The sequence below is a fragment of the Micropterus salmoides genome, unplaced genomic scaffold (genome assembly GCF_014851395.1).
Source record: "Micropterus salmoides isolate LMB-PRFRI ecotype aquatic unplaced genomic scaffold, ASM1485139v1 Ms_hic_scaffold_18, whole genome shotgun sequence".
NCBI classification, from domain to species: Eukaryota; Metazoa; Chordata; class Actinopteri; order Centrarchiformes; family Centrarchidae; genus Micropterus; species Micropterus salmoides.
In genome coordinates, this window is record NW_024040928.1 from 12,221,364 (window position 1) to 12,236,739 (window position 15,376).

Here is a 15,376-nt window from a genome sequence, read left to right on the forward strand (position 1 = left end):
TGCTTCAACACAGAATGTGACAATTTAAGGGTTTGTCCCATCTTTTTACTTTCAGTACGCTGTCTTTTCTTGGCTTCACTTTTCTTGTGTGTGTGTGTGTGTGTGTGTGTGTGTGTCTGTTAGAGAGCAATGTACCAGATGTTATTTTGCAGGAGAGAGGTGACCAGCTTCTCATGGCTAGTAGTAAAAAAGACTATCTCTGAGCAGTCAAGCATAGTCTGATTTAAAAACTGGTACCACTTTCTAACCTTTATGTAGAGTTAAAACATTTTAACTAATGACTTTATTAATGGTAAATAAACCCATTTACTAATGCTTTTTTAATTAGTAAGAAGCTATTGAAGAGAACAATGTTGTAGCTGCCATTTGTCCTTCTCTGTCATGATCCTGTCTGTGTGTCTTGTTTGGGAGTCTGAGTTTAATTCCATGTCCTTAGTTCATGTTTTGGTATTCATTCCTGGTCCTTGTTTGTATTATTGTGATTTGGTCTCCTCTGTACTCTGTGTTCTAGTTCTGTGTTCTCGTTTAGGTTCTGGTTCTTTGTAACTTGTGTGTGTTTCTGTCTTCTTGGTTATTCACTCTGCCCCATGTCTGCTTGTCTAGTGTTCCCTCTGTTTCCCCCTGTCTCTCTGCCTGCCTGCTTGTCTCTCTGTCTCTGCCTCGTTAGCCCTGATCCCGCTCACCTGTGTTGCTCCCGCCCCGCTCGTTAGTCCCTGTGTACATGTATGCCTGCTTGTCTCTCCAGTCTTTGTCACGTCCTTGCGTCTAAAGTTGAGTGTTCCTGCCTGTTCCTTTGTCTTCCTTGTTCTGGATTATTCCCTGTGTTTCGGATCGCCTTTGCCGTGTTTGTCTTTGTTGGACTTTGCCTCGAGCTCCTTGTAAGCCTGTTTAAGTTAGTTTTTTGAATTAATAAACATTTTTGAACTGCAACCTCCTCGCCTTGCCATTGTCTGGGTCCTCGCCCCAGTCTGCACTCAGCGCCCCAATCCGTGACATCCTCAAGCACGAAAGTTGATTAGTCTTTTTAGCTAGCTCTTTACAACTGCAGACCTGTTGAATTATTGTAAGAACCATATATTAACCTTTGTAATGGCTTTGTTATTGATGTTAAGCCCTTCTGCTTTTTATTAGGCAGCCCTAAAGAGTTTAATGAATGACTTTATTAATGGTTAATAATTTTCTCATGCTTTACATGGCTTATTAGAGAGTGAGAAGCCCATGACCATTTGTTAATGGTGTACTAACATTCACAGCTGCGATATTGTTGAATATTTTCACGTTGCCGTGATGTGTGAATATTTTATATGCCTAGTTTTATTAGGATAATGATCAACATGTTTATTAGAATAATGTTTATTTAAAGATACTCTGAACCTTAAGGTGCAGCTTTCTTGCTCAGCTTCGCTGTGGCCTTCACATTTCTGTACGAAGACACAGACTTCGGACTTCACAACAACACACACACCTCACATTGTGCAAAGACACACAAACCCAGCCAGTAAAACAATGTTGCTAATTGGCTGGAGGAGAAGTTAGGGTGACAACCATGATTCAAAATTACTTCGACACCCTAACGAGAGACAATGAGGCCTTGTTGGATTCTCACATAAAGTTAATAGTAACTGGAGTCAGGCTCGCTAAGAGTAAACTAAGATTTATAAACATAGGAGGCCTGGGTAAGAAGGGCCTGATAAGTGTAGAAGACTAGATTTATAAATACAAAGGGGCCCTTGTGAGGAGGCTGCAACTCCGAAGGCTCTGAAGGTCATTATGTGTTACAGTACTACACAAACCTGTGTTATGTTGATGTTAATTCTCTTTTGTCTTACGCACATACACTTTTCACTCATGTCAAGATGATGTCTTATTTGTGATGTCACATTTCTGTGTTATTTCTCTAGAAGTGTTGAAGTGTAGAATACACTATTGTTTTAATATTGAATATGTGTGGAGGTGGAAAAGGTGGTCATTGTCATTGTGAGCATGTTAGCATGCTAACGTTAGCGGTTAAGTCAAAATATCATCGTACCTAAGTATAGTTTGACCGATCACACGATGATCGATTTATGGTTGTCAGGAATGACAGTAGCGGTGGAATAATCAAAACATAATGAATTGTATTGGTATGTAAATAAAACGTTTTTACTACAATAAACCCACGTTTAACTCTACACACTGGAGATGGGCTTGTTATTTCAAGTTTCCAACACTGTGTAGAAACGAGAAAATATAAATATGTACAATCACATTTCCTATGGGTGGCGCCAATGTTATTGTACTGAGTATACATGCTGAGCTTCATTTCACAGGTTTTCATGACTAGATTGAACATAGTGTAACTGTGTTTATCATATGCATGTGTTTATTATATGTGATAAATGGCATTTAATACAAAGCTTACAGTTTATAATGGTCACCTTATAATACCTATGGTGCTCAGTTTCTCATTTCTCAAGGAAAGCCAGTGAGATCAAATGCTTCCACTGCTTTTTTGGCTTTCCTCCTGCCTGTCCACTCTTTGTGGATTAATCCTCCTTCCTCCTCTTCATGTAAGTGTCACGGAGGTTTCTCTATCTGGGATACCTGACAACTTTATTTTGATTATCAAACTGTAGAAATTGAAACAGCTGCGGGGGAAAAAAAACTTTTAAATAAGAAAGTTTGGTGTAGATAGGCTCATAGAGATAGATGCTCTCCAATTTTTAAATTGAAGTGTGATTTATTCACACATTATTAACAGGCCTGTAGTCTAGTTATTGTGCTGTATGTCTCTCTAAGGTCAGCGGCTGGTTTCTGCACTGCAACAAGCCAATCTGTATTCCAGCGCCGGTCCTGATCCAGCTGGCCAAATTATTTATGCATAAACACTTAAGATTAGGGATGAATCTGATTTATTGCTACAGCCAGCCAGTTGTTTGGCATCTGATATCACTGAAAACTCTCTGGTTGATTGGTTTGCTCCACAAGTATGAATTATTATCATTTTGTTGCCTAAAAACCAAGAGGATTAAGTTTTGCTTACAGCTGCTATTCATGATCTTTAAAAGCACCATCATCCACAACTGTTTCACACTGAAAACTAGACACTCAAATACACAGACAGCACAAATACACAAATGTGGACATGCATGCCCACGCACACACACACACTCTTTTTTTCCCCCTGTCCATCTCACTCCATGTCTTTCACACACAGACAGACACACATCGTTGTTTCTCACAGTCTCGTCTTGCTGTTGTTTGATTTACTCAGTGGCCTCTGACCCTGGCTGGGCTGAGCTGGATGGACTCTGGATTGGCCCTGCTGCTCCTCCAACTGGCTCGTATCCAACATAACCCCGCTGGACCCGAGTGTGTGGCTGTGTGTGTGTTTGCATGTCTAGATACACATCTTCAAGTGCTATTAATTTCTGTGTCACTCTGTGGTTCAAAAAGCACAGGTATTATGGGTAATACCTTTCTGTTATTGATTTTATTTGCCTACTAAAACATGCTATTATTCTATTGTGTTTTTGTGTTTTGTATTTGTTAAAAGCTGCACTTAAATGAGTTAAACTAAATTAAAATGTCTTCATGTACTTCTACAGAAATTGAAACCTCTTGTTCGTGCTGCACCCATAATTCCAGTGTTTTACAAGCTTCTAACCGGCCGTTTGTTGTTATTCATTTCTTGATGTTGTGAAGCTTAAATCCATTAAAGTTGGCAACAGTGAAGTGACTCCATCTGACATTTGCCTGTGAAAATACCCACACACAGCCTTAGAGCATAAGAGTGAGAAAGTTAGAGTTCTATTTATTAAAACACTAGATGACTACTTCAGTAATATAAAAAAATACATTACACTGAAGGAATATTGCAAAAACTAGCTAATTAATTTGATTATTGCCATTCTATTTAAAAGACAAACTCAATAAAGCGAATACACAATAAATGACAGAGCATCCTTTGTGATCCACTCTTGCACTTTAGCCCACTTGTTTTTCGCACGACAACTCCTTCAGATCTCAGGCCTTATCTGTCTGATGTTAGATTATGGAGGCTTATCATGGTGGCCCAAATATGACTATTATTTCTTTTAGAAAATCATATCCTCTGGGAATTTTAACAGACGTTTTAATTTTACTCATCAGATCCTTCTGCACAATATGGATGTTGATCATAGCTTTTATCTATCTGCCTCACCAATCTGAATCAGTGCCTGGAAAGCTAAAACAAACCAGTGTGGTGATATAAGAAATAACTAAACCTGTAGTGAATAAATCTGTCATCTCTTCTTGGACAAGATAAATCACAAAGGAATATATTGTATTTATATTTCATTGATGGCTCTTCTTAAAGTCATGTCTGTGGTATTTCTTCAAACATACGTCTGATCTTTGAAGGCGGTCCATGTCTCTGAATTTTTAAAACAGATGTGGGCTTTCCCAATTTTCTGCCTCAGTCCCAAAACACTGAGTGAATGATGACACTCACTGTGGGTTACAACTTCTTAAAGCAATTTTTTGACATTTGGGAAATACGCTTTAGCGTTCAAGAGTTAGATGAGAAGAGACTCCCTTTTTTGTGGGGTCAATATGAAGCTAGACCCAGCAGGTTTCTAGCGTTGCTCAACATAAAAACTGGAAACAGCTAGCCTGGTTCTGCCCAGTTTCCAAACAAATCTCCAAACCAGCACCTTTAAAACTCACAAAATACTAAAGATACAGACAAACAAGATGTTACGTGTTAACTTGTGAGCTTTTGAGGTGCTGGTAGGTGGATTTTTTTACATTTGGCCAGAGTCAGGCTAACTGTTTCCCTTTGTTTCAATTTTTTGCTGAGCTACACGAACCACCTGCTGGAATGAGAGGAATGACGTTTTGTTTTTATTCCAAAAATGTTGCTGTTGTGCTTTGGACAGCAGTGCAGTTCTAGGACATTGTTTACGTTTTTCCACGGGCAGGATATTGGTTGGATGAATACTGAACCGGTTATTATTTCAAGATAAGCAAGATAAGTGTTTTAAAAGTATATTAAGAACCTAAAAAATTGCAATTCCCCCTTTTCCAAATCTTTGACCCTCTCTGTTAACTGCACAGGTCCTCAGCTCAGCCCACCTGTTAAGACGCTACATTACTTAAAAGCACCATAGTAAAACACTCCCTGAGCTGCCTGTGTATTTGGGTTACCTCTTTTGCTTGTTGTGCAACACACTAAATGCCTCAATCCCTTGTTCTCAGTTCCCTCTAAGCCCTTGATAAGGAAGTGGACTAAATTTTTTGTGTCCTTTCCAGTGAGAGTGACCTAAAAGACCACTGGAGATGATGGGGGAGGTATGTGTTACAGTACAATAGCTAATAAATCTCTCTGCAGTAACCATACCAGAGCACTGAGAACATGTTTATGGAGGGAGGCTAATCAGCTTTCTTCAGATGGGCTAATGTCCTTACAGTGGCTGAGAGGGGGGCCTATATTTAGCGTCCACTCTCTCCCTCTTAACTGGGGATAACATTGGCCGTGTTCTCTTGTCCGTAGCTCATCTCTCTGCTTAAATTCACCAAGAAGTCCAGGTAGGTAGAGATGAAAGGAAATGAGCGAGGACAAGAAAACAGAAGGAAAAGATGCATTAAGTTGTGTACTCACGGTGATAGTGAGAAAACAGACAAACAAGTTGCAATAGACATTGGACTTGCACACAGAAACTTATTAAAAACAGTGTGTCTGTCAAAGAAATAAGGTAAAGATTGAAGATAAACAAGAGAGGGGAAAAAAGACAGTATAACAAAGACACAGGCAGAAAAATATCAAAGAGATCATGAATGATAAACTAAGTCAAATATTTATGCTCAGTGTCAGCAGGGAAAGTGACATCTGGAGGCTGAGGCCTCCGGGCATTGAAGTGATGCAGACCTGCAGCCAATCTACTCAGTCAGTTACCATGTGTCACTGGAGTCCAAGGCTCTGCTGGTAGTAGGGTCTGTGCATGTACATGACATTTACCTGCTGCTGTAAATACACTCACAGCAAATGAAGTCTGGCATACCATGCGATGACGGTTGCTGACGCCCGTTGTGATGTCTCTTGGAGGGGAAATCCGTCACGTTCAGCTGTCACTTGCTGGCAGCAGCCACTGTGCCCGCTGGGATTATACGGGTACCTTGGGATGTTGACCTGATGAAGACATTTCCTCTGTCTGTCAAAGTCTGGACACTAAATCTAAATGCCAGAGAGGCTAAGCTGAGGTTCAGTAAGGTAAAACATCTAAGAAATGCCATGCAGATTGTTATTGTCACACATTACTGTGTGTAATGAGCAAGATAGCAAAAATTGAACTGAACAACTCTTGTATGATGGTCTTTTTTTGCTTTTAATTCTCAAGTTGGTCAACTTGAACACAATTAGCAGATCATTACTTTCGTGTCCAATCAGGACGGCAGTTAAAATGAAGAACAGTGAAACAAATCTCTTTAGAGCAACAGAAACCCATATGAAACAGCTCAGAGCACACACAAAGTGAACACAAGTTAAATCTGCATCCCAGCATAGCCACCATGTCGTCCACCTGCACTGCTCTTCATCAGCCAAAATAACACAGATTCACACACACCACAAAATAGACTCAGTGACACAGCTTTGACTCTGCCTGCTACATCGGTCAAACACAAACTGTACAAAAATAGAGATTGATAGAAAAATAGGAGATCTGACATCATGTTTGATAGAATATGCTGAGTCTCTTGCACTTGTAAAGCTGAACATGTACACCTGTTATTTTCATGATCACGAGCCAACTTGTCTTAGTGCCATTCAAATAGGAATGTGGTTGTCCTTATCTGTACTCTACATTTCCTCATTCTTTGGTGCTTTCTCATGCTGAGAAGAGATAAATTGTTGGCAGCTGTCATCTGCTCATGCAGCCCAAAGTTCCACACATCCCAAACGTTGACTCTTTTTATATAAAAGAGAAGATGAAATCTACATTGGCTAATATCCACTGAACTTTGGAGCTTCTCTGGCTTAATTTTTTATTTTGACATAATCTCCTCTGCAAGGTGACTCTACCAGTAGCATGCCTTTACTTCACTCCATTCTGAAGTTTCTCTGCTGCTTCGTCACTGCATTCACAACCCAAGCTCCACCCACCCCTCTGATAAACAGGTTTGTTGTATCACTGCGTGGTCTGCAGATATTTGTAGACGTCTCTTGAACGTTTTCTCTTTCTCTCTTATCCATTGAAAGAAAACACACTTTTTACATTGCATAAAGCATGGCAAAATGATATTAAACTGCTTAAAACAATGCAAAAAAAGACAATTTAATATATTTGATATCAAATTAATATATCTATATATGTCTATTAACACATATCTGATTTACTGAAACTTAAAGCTGTGGACTTTTTGACCAGTAGTAGCACTTTGGAGAAATAATTTTTCCAAGTGGGCCCCCCCGATTTGTTTGTATTATTTCGTGCATACGAGGACTCACTTGCCCAGGTGCAACCATGCAGTGGTTTATATCCCGCCATCATTCACTGCTATTCCACTGTAACACACAAGAAGCTTACTAATGCACCTTAAAATTTAGTAAAAATATGCTTGATCAAATGTTTTATGAGGACCCTCTTTATAGTATGTTATTTCTTATATCACCATTTTAACTTTCCTTAATTATCCATTTTATTTTAATGTTTACTACTTAGATCTGCTTACCTTGCTTTTCCCTTCAGTTCTCTTTCTTTTCTCCACACGTGCACGCCCACTCCTACCACACACAGGGTGTGTGCGGTAGGAGTGGGCGTGCACGGCTTGCCTCGCCCGGACCGTCTCGGTTTCTCTCTCCCTGTATCTGTCTGCTATGTTGACTTTCTTCGTCAGCAGTCGCCCAAAAAACACAATTCGTGTTTCTGTTTTCCCAGCAGCTCTTCTAATGTAATACCAGAGAAGTTTCTCTGCAGAGTAATTGTCAATAGACTGCACAGAGGGGGTAGAGCGAGGAGAGATCCTCCACCAGTTAATCAATCGCGGATTGGAATCGTTCTCTCGGACGGATAAAAAAATAAAATAAAAAACGCTAAAATGGGTTGACAGATATACTTTGGTGGCCCACCCAAGTAAAGTCTATGTGTGGATAACACTGATGGGTATCTTGGGTGAGTAACTAAGTAAATTTAAACATAACTTTTTTTTTTTTTTACAAGAAAACCCCACAAGGCACCTTTAAGGAAGCTTGAGCATGTAGCTGAAATTGATTTTGATAAAAGACTGCATGTGTTGAAATTGCATTTTAAAATGCTTTATGGACAAAACCTTTACAAATTCAAGTACTTTTCTTTATGTAGCATTTCATCTCAGATGACAGATGATTGGATTTCATTTCTGTGATTTTAACAAGCTGTTCACTGGACTACCTTATTTTGCAATCCAACAAAATTGCAGATAAGAGCTGTTATTCGCTCTCATTTGCTCTCCTGCTGCCAAAACCTTTCTTTCTCTGTACATTTATGTCAAATTTCTGATCTGTTTTACTCTCGTAAGCATTTTTGATCCAACCTCCACCACCCCTTCTCTCTACAGATAATGAGATTATGTTGTTACTTCCTCTTAGTAATCAGGATGTGCGTTCATCCAGCAGGACTGCAGATAAGAACAGAATCTTCAACTAAACAATGCCAAAAATTAGTTGGTCCAAAACCTTCCTCGGTGTAAGAGACCTCAGCATACTGTAAGTAAACTATCTGTTCCACAGGACATTCATTATCATTCACTGAAAATGTCAGACAACTCAAGAGTTCTCTACGATAAAGAATCACAAAATATCTCTTCCCTTTAGGCTTTATCTAGGCACTTAAAGAAAATTATTCCTGTACAGAAATAAAGCATGCATTGTTTCGTTGTTGTTGTTTTTCCTCAGAATTCAGATAAAGTTGAGTATCAACTATCAATTAAGTAGATCTTTGGATTTGTAAACAGTATCCAGTTCCTCATTTTGCATCGTCTGTAAAAAGGAGTCAGAAAGGTTGCCATTGTTTGACACAAATCCAGTCTTCAGCACGCTATGTGTGTCCTCTATTACTCGCTGTGGCTTTTAGCAAGTCAGTTTTGGTTTTTAATTTGAAGAGGACGAGGACATTATGCATGTTCATCATTTTAAATGTGAGTTCCTGTGAGCTGTAACTCACAGGCTGTTGGCCGAGCTGTGGTTTGGTCTACTAAAATCGTTCTCAGCGCTGATGATGGAACCTTAAAACTGATGGATCAGCCTCTCTCATTACGATCTCTCCCTGTGTGCTCCTGCTAAGAAAAGCCTTTCTCTGGCCTACTGCCTTGATCCTGGTTCCATTTCCCTCAATTTCTCATCTCAAAGAAGACAAAAAAGATCATCATTCATCCCTTTCAAGGGGATACGAGTTCCACCAGTTCCGCAAAAGTGCAAGAAGGTACACAAAGTTTAGTTACAGGGCAGCCACGTGGCGTACATGGGATGTTGCGGGGGAGAAAGGTAATGCTGAGGAGGCGAGGGAGGACAGGGGTAGACAGGCTGAACCTGCGCTACGTAATAGTTACTGAAGTTGCCATCTGAAACATAAGGAGCCGGCTGGTAGAAGCAGGTGACATTGGCAGCGTTGGGGATGGCGTTCTGCTCGGCCAGAACCCGCAGTGCCAGCGAAGAGATGAGGCTGAGCGTCTGACGCCTCTCGTGGCCCATCAGGCACACCGTGCTCTCCTGCACCACATCATACAGCGTGGCCAGATAGTCATACTTTCTGTCCTCCAGGTCTACAAAGTGGTTCTGCAGATAGGACTCCAGCTTCCTCCTCTGCTCGCTCACGTCAGAAAAGTCTATGAAAAAGCGCGAGCACATGTAGCGCTGCAGCAGTTTCATCTCACTGTCAGAAGCTGCACGGAAACCACGCACCAGCAGGTGGCAGTATTTAAGTAGACCCCCGCCTCGAATCTCCTCAGGGCTCCTCGTGCAGATGAGACGCTTGCGCAGGTGATCGAGGGCAGTGGGGAAATCGCCATAGACGCTCTCCCCAAGAATTGTGGGGTGGAAAGTGGCAGCCATGGGGTGCTCTGAGCATTCGTAAAAGAGGAGAAGCGAGTCCAGGCGGATCTGGAAGGAGTCCACACTGAACTCAAACTGCCGCCGAAGAGAGTCCACAAACTTCAGCTCCACGTTCTTGCCACGGTTGTTGGAGAGGGAGATTAGACTCCAGCGGTCTGAGTCATTGCACACCTTCACCATCTTCTGCACATAGGCCTCCTAAAAAGACACAAGTGAAGCATTAGGTGTGAAGAATGATCCTAGTGATATTGATCTAATGCAGTGAGTCTAATGTATCTCAGTCAATGACTGAAAACTGAAATCAAGAAATGCAAGACATAGTTGGATACACAAACATATATATACACCTTTAACCATCTCTTAAGTTCTGTGTGTATAGCATGAAGGGACTACAAACTACATCATAAAAACATTTGATCCAACATACAGTAGGCCTACTTACATGTTTTCTATATTGAACTTATAGAGGTTACTGCAACATAATCAGAGCAAATAAAACAGGAATTACTTTTTTGAGTTACATTTTGGCAAAGAATATGTGTCAGATTTCCACACAGAGTCCTACTGCCTTCTGTGCATCTGTTAAATAATTCCTCTCTGTTCCTTCTGCCACACCACATTAATGTGGTGTTAGTTCTTGCACCAGTGCATCATACCTTTTCTTCTTACACTTCTGAAACTCCCATTACAGCATGTTATCAGACCCATGTTTAAGAGTGATTGGGTCTTACACGGAGATCTTCTACAAAATGTTAAAAACCATTCTTAGTTTGATTAATGCTATTAGCAGATAAAAACCTCGATTTGGTCTGTTAGTAATGATGTTTTTCTGATCACATCTGTTGGTGGGCCATTAGTAGCCTGGGTAGTCGTCGGTATCCAGGTAACTGACGGCCGATTTATTAATGTGGCCCCAATTGGATTAGACCGAATCGTCTTTGAAATAGAAACCAACCTTTTGACTATTTGAAGGCTTATATCTCTGTGCAGGTTGGATGTATATAGGGCAGCCTTGTTTTTGTTTACATGTAGGCCTAATTTAAGTGGATTTGCAAACACAAAATAAAAATAAATTCAGCCACGTGCGATGCGTAATTAAGCGAGAAATGAAATAAAATGAAGAGGATAAATAAGATTCTACAGCATGTTCACGGTCTTTATTTTAAACTTTGAAAAGTTGGAGTCAAAATGTGCTTTGCAAACCTTATTATCTATATACTATATATGAGCCATATGGCTATAACGCCATGTAGTACAAGCCTACCTTTAGGGTCACTGGAGTGATCTTTTCTTTATTTACTCCCTCGGGCAAGAAGTCTAGAAGAGAGTCCAGAACTATATCTTTCACTATTTTAAACTCCATCTCTCCTTTCAGATCAGCGCAGAATATTAAGTCCAGATCCTTCCATCCCAGACCGCTGTCCTCGTGCAGGACGTAGCTGGCCGCAGAGCCGTTCAGTCGCACCTCCCGGACTTGTATCCGCTTTTCCTCCATGCGGCTCCGGACCACCTTCACGATATCCCGCGGCTTCACCTCCAGAGTGGGAAAGCTCCACCGTCCGTGGATGGGAATGGAGCCGGTTAGGATGGTGTCCAGCCGCTGAACTTGCTCCCAGTTGAGCACGCTGAGGTTGATGCTCTCCCCGTCCGAGCAGCTGTCCGCCGCAGCAGACTCAACACTCTCGTCCATGTTGAGAAGAGGTAGACAGAAGGATGTAAACGACAAAACTTTCCACTGACTCCTGCTGGAGTTGTGGCATCAGCTAGCTGCAACTTTCTGTAGAATTTAACGTTCAAAGCTGATGTCTGTCATAACGTCAAGATGCTGGGCAACGCGTCTCTACGCATGACGGAAAGAGCTAGCTGGGCGGTGTTATGCTTGTCCTACTTCTTACATAAAGTCTGCAGTCCAGACAAATTCAAATCATGAGTTCTCCAGACGGCTTAGTAACTGTCCAGCATTACTCCGCTGCGCGCTCCGCTCCGGCGCTGTCGCCAAACCCTGGAAAGCGAATATCAACTGTAAAGCTCGAAATGATTGTTCCTTACAGTGTCAGCTTTTCTTTACGTCCCAAAGGCTCATCGCATCCGAGAAAACATTTCACCCACCGCAGAAGGTTCACTTCTGTCCTCGTTGGCTCACTTTTACGCATAGAATATGGCGCGTCCCTGCTGCGTAACAACAACTTTACGCATTGTTTTGAGATCTGCTACACTTTTCCACTGCACACCATCAGAAAGTGGTGTATGGCTGCTTTCCCCTCACATTTTGGCCGACTCCTGCTCGCTGATACTGCGTGATACCACATAGGTCCCACTTCACAGCTGCTGGAGAAGTTGTGAACAGTGTGCTTCCCGTTTGAGAAGCGTTGAGGGCGGGTCGGATTGATTGACAACCACCACCTACTAATAGCTGCCGCCGCCTCCCGTAGTTACTTTGAGTGGCTGCAAGCCCGGAGACGGAGGCGTATCTGGAGAATAGGCGTTACGAGAGAAGAGAAGAGAGACGCTGACCCTTAACCAAAACCCTATCTCGCTTTGAGTCGATTTCTCGGCACTCCTTTCACATTGCAGGATAAAATCACTCAGACATCCCGTACATGTCCACTAATTAATGAAGTGAGAGACTGATGAGCATTTACCTGGAGAGACAATCACATCATCATTTGGCTACTGCATAATGACAGTCTTCCTATGATTTTATAGTGTTGTGTATGAATGTTGAGTTAGTCTATTATAATTCACTCTGGATAACAGCATCACAAATGTTACGACTGTAAATCATTTCATTCTTATATTACAGTTACTCAGGAGTCTGATCATTCACAGGTGACGCTGGGAATGCACATCAAACCAACGCCCACTAGGGGTGTTTTTTCACCCATCATCATTTGGCCCTGCAGGCGTTTTGTTTTGCAGCACCTCTTCAGTCTTTGGTTACTTTACAAACTTGGAAGCAAAATTGCAGAAATCTTGTGCAAATGCAATCTTGTATCTAATGCTATATATATTTAATAACAATCAAAACAAATCTGTGTTTGGTGCATGGTTGTGACGACCATTTATGATATGTAAGATGTAAGATGTCAGTGTGTAGTGTATAGGCCATATAGTCTCCGCAGGTTAGTTGTCATGGAGAATCTATCAGTGCAGAGCTTGGCACGTATATCTGCGTCACTGCAGACGAGCCCATAAACCAGCTTACTGCAGATTACCCTGTATCTGCAGTGACACATACTTTCACACAGACACACAAAAGCCCTGTCAAAAAAAAAACTGTCAAACAGAGCATTTATAATAAATATTTGAGTACTTTGATGGGATAACTGAGCTGCACAATAACTAAACTTCTTCCACATTTTCACATACAATGGTTTGAAAACCTTTGACATCTGTATATTTGGCTGAATACATTCAGTATCTGATAAGAGCTTATCTGTTAAGAGCCATATAGGCAAAGATATCACATACATTCCTGTGCATGTACCGCATAATTTCACAGGATGTCATGAGGCACAGAGGTCAAGTAATTAGTTACACTTATTTAAGTGTCAGGTGCATTTTTCATTCAGAGAAGTGTGTTGGAGCTGTTTTTACTTCTTGGTATTGTTTTGGTAAACAATGACCCCGTGGGCAGCTGCTAACAACTGTAAGTGTGTGATAAACAATGGTCACATTAAGAACAAATTAACAAATTAACATAAGAACAAATTAAAATGACAATATATTTCAGTGCAATGCAAAACCTGAAACTTCATTCAAGCCGAGTTACAGACAATCAGCTTTGTTGGTTGAGAGTCAAGACAGCAGGTCAGTCACACTCCCCACTTTCCCCATTCACCAACAGGCTCTATGTCAGGCTTAATGCTGTGGATGCTTACCATGAAGCAGCTACTTACCTGACCTCTGACTTGTCAAGTGGATGACACTGGCTTGGTTTGCAGTGTCTGACGGCATCAGAGGATTGACGAGGGGATTTCAGACAGACCCCTTGTCAGGCTGCCAAACCGATTGCCACATATAGAAACAAATTGTGTGTGTGTGTGTGTGTGTGTGCGTCTTCACATGCGTGTATTGTGTCATAAGTGAGTGCCAATGTGTATACTATAAAGCTAATGTTGGTGTGATTATGTCCCAGTTTCTTCTTTGTGCAACTATTATTGTCCAATTTCTTTGTGAATGCTGCTCTGTGTGTGTGTTAGTATGAACTATGTGAGCTGAATGTCTGTCCCCAACTTCAACCTGTGCACCCGTCTTTTGCTCTCCCTTCACTGCAAAAACTGAGCTCTCAAAAAAGCATTAAAATGGGGGAAATATTACTTAAAATAAGTTAAATTATCTGCCAACAGAACAAGAATATTTCACTTGCTATTCAAGGACAAAAAAACTCAAAACAGGTGAAATTCTCTAACATAAAAGCCGCCTGTATATATGTATAATATCTTGTTGGACAAAAAACAAGTATATTTTGCTTTCAATTAAGATAATTAATCTTACCAAGATTTTAGTTTTTGCAGTGTTCATCCTATGCCTCTCTTCCTCTTTTTTTTGCTCATCCTCTTTTCCATCCCGTTTTTCACCATTCCTACAGGTGGAAGTTCATTAAGAGATTACAGTGAGCCCGTTAGCCAAATGTGCCTCCACTGCCTTCCCACCTCACTCATTTAACACCTATTTTGGATTTCCATTTGTAGGGACACGTCAACTCATGCTGGCCTGACATGGACTCACATGTCATTTAACAAGTACTTCGATCTACTTTTTCTACTGTTGTAGACTGCGGAGTAATTTTGCAATTGATAAAAGGGAATAAAATCAGTTTTTTTCACATTGGTTGAGGCCAACACATTTGTTTGAGGATCAAATATTAAACATCTAATGTTAAACAAGGCTGTTAACAGGGAGGTGATCCAATGTAAATTTTAGTAGTATTTATATATGGTCAGTTAGGCGTACCCTGCAACATCATGTCAACAATTAAATCTTTAACCTAGCTAACCAAGGCTGATTCAGGCTAACATTACCGTGAGATTAGCTAGTTAACCGTAAAGACAAGCTGGTGGTGAGCTAATTTGTGACATCAGAGGGTGTAGTGAAGATGTTAACGTTAGCTGGTTGAAATATAGCTACCTATTTAAGTCAATATTGGCTATTCAGGGCATTGTTGCACATCAGCGTTTGGCATTAACGTTGAGCTAGATTGTATGAACAGTGAGATTTTATTTTAAAAGAAGATGATAGCAGCTGTATGGAGAAAAAAGTTTGCTATTGTCTTGTAAACGACGTTGCTAGCTAGCAACAATAGCATCAACTTTTGGTCAGCTAGAA

General features: G+C 40.9%; 1 protein-coding gene and 1 long non-coding RNA gene across 2 annotated transcripts in view; one reads left to right on the plus strand and one right to left on the minus strand.

The window, feature by feature from the left end:
* Positions 1–3,718, plus strand: part of LOC119909534 — a 41,349-nt gene extending 37,631 nt beyond the window's left edge. Inside the window, exon 3 of the long non-coding RNA XR_005445471.1 lies at positions 3,254–3,718. This is a non-coding gene — a long non-coding RNA (uncharacterized LOC119909534). The remainder of the gene's footprint in view (positions 1–3,253) is intronic.
* A 2,608-nt stretch (positions 3,719–6,326) lies between these two features.
* Positions 6,327–12,416, minus strand: LOC119908912 (terminal nucleotidyltransferase 5A-like). Its single transcript, XM_038726832.1, has 2 exons — positions 11,313–12,416; positions 6,327–10,246 (listed from the first exon to the last, which is right to left on the minus strand). The coding sequence occupies exons 1-2, from the start codon at positions 11,736–11,738 to the stop codon at positions 9,431–9,433; spliced, it is 1,242 nt and encodes a 413-aa protein (XP_038582760.1). The 5' UTR covers positions 11,739–12,416; the 3' UTR covers positions 6,327–9,430.
* Positions 12,417–15,376: the final 2,960 nt, after the last annotated feature.

Coding starts and splice junctions, on each gene's coding strand:
- LOC119908912 (XM_038726832.1), bottom strand. CDS start 11,738: ATGGACGAGAGTGTTGAGTCTGCTGCGGCGGACAGCTGCTCGGACGGG. Junction 10,247..11,312: donor TCACTCCAGTGACCCTAAAG/GTAGGCTTGTAC, acceptor GTGTCTTTTTAG/GAGGCCTATGTGCAGAAGAT.